Source organism: Guillardia theta (genome assembly GCF_000315625.1).
Source record: "Guillardia theta CCMP2712 unplaced genomic scaffold GUITHscaffold_541, whole genome shotgun sequence".
Lineage (NCBI taxonomy): Eukaryota > Cryptophyceae > Pyrenomonadales > Geminigeraceae > Guillardia > Guillardia theta.
In genome coordinates this window covers 964-2,301 of record NW_005434168.1, presented here as the reverse complement: position 1 = coordinate 2,301, position 1,338 = coordinate 964, and the positions used below count along the sequence as shown (strand labels likewise).

At 51.3% G+C, this 1,338-nt stretch overlaps 1 protein-coding gene across 1 annotated transcript in view; it reads left to right on the top strand.

Annotated features, from left to right (window-relative positions):
* Positions 1 to 1,053, top strand: part of GUITHDRAFT_156732 (hypothetical protein) — a gene marked incomplete at its 3' end in the record, with an annotated part of 1,445 nt that extends 392 nt beyond the window's left edge. The window contains 2 exon segments of the mRNA XM_005817818.1: positions 50 to 68; positions 81 to 1,053. Coding sequence (XP_005817875.1) covers positions 50 to 68; positions 81 to 838 — 777 coding nt within the window.
* Between the last annotated feature and the right edge of the window lie 285 nt (positions 1,054 to 1,338).

Here is a 1,338-nt window from a genome sequence, read left to right as displayed (position 1 = left end):
GCAGAAAAGCAACGCCTGACCAGTCAGCTTGAGAGGAAGGAGCTCGTGCTGACAAACACAGGGCCGAGTCCGGGAGAAGAGCAGAAAGCGCAATTTGGACAGAAAAAACCTTGAGTCGTGATCTGGTGGGGCACAGGGAGGCGAACAAACTCTTCTTTCTCGATCGATCGCTGTTTGATCCAATCAGCTCGTCACAAGCAGGGGTGCGTGTGCTGTACTGCCGAGATTCCTTCAATGAGCAGTGGCGTTTCCTTGACGACCGGGTGTGCAAGGCGGGGTGTCTGGGTTGGATTCTAGGGCCTCCGGGGACGGGGAAGACGACGACGACGATGTCCTTCATGCAATCGCGAGGCATGGAGGAGGGATGGAGGGTGATATGCTTTCGGCTGTGGAAGTGGGGAATTGTCGAATTCTTACAGGTTGATGATGGCGTATTGAGAAAATGTGAGATGCCTGCCGACAATGCGGGGGCTTGGATACCGAAATTTCTCAGAGAACGGGCACCGAGCGGGAAGAAGACTTTGGTGTCTATAGATGGTTACCGACAGGGGGAGCAAGCACATGGATTTGTGCTGAGTGCTTGCCTGTATTGGGTTCATCGTGAACTGGAGAATCGGCGGCTTGTTATCACAACGTCGATGAGCTCTCGAGCAAAGAAGAGTTCCGAGCAAGATGCGAATGAGAAGGTCGAAGAAATGATGGTGTATTCGTGGACAATGGAAGAGTATCTGGAAGCCTGTAGGTACGACGCGTTCTATAAGAGTGTGGCTGATGTGATGAAATGGAGCTTGGATGAAGAAGAGGGAAGCATGGATGAAGGCGAGGGAAGCATGGATGAGACAGAACAAGAGAGAAGGTCGAGAGAAATCGAGTCAAAGTATCAGATTGTAGGAGGCTCATGCCGATATATGTTTGAACGTAGGACAGATGAAGCGATCCAAGAACTCCGTGACGGGATAGAGGCTGTTCCTGATTTTGCGTCCCTGTTTGACATGGGGATGGGAGAGCGTGCAAACAATGCTGTGAATCGCCTGCATGGGAAGTATCGTGTCGAAGACGAGGTGCACTGGACGCTTGTCAGCAGGTTTGTTTCCATGGAGCTAGCACAGAGGCTTGGAGAAACGTTTGTGAGGAAGATTGAAGAACTCGTTGACGCAACTGGGAATCCGACACTTCGGGGTTGGTTGTTTGAGATGCTGTTCTTTGCTCGGATACGAGGGGCAGGGCTGCAGCTTACCACGAGGTCCGAGATAGTCGACGATTGGAAAAGATGTAACGTGATAAGGCTGGAAGCTATGCAAATCCATAAGCTGCAGGAAAAGACAAAAGTAGCAAGGG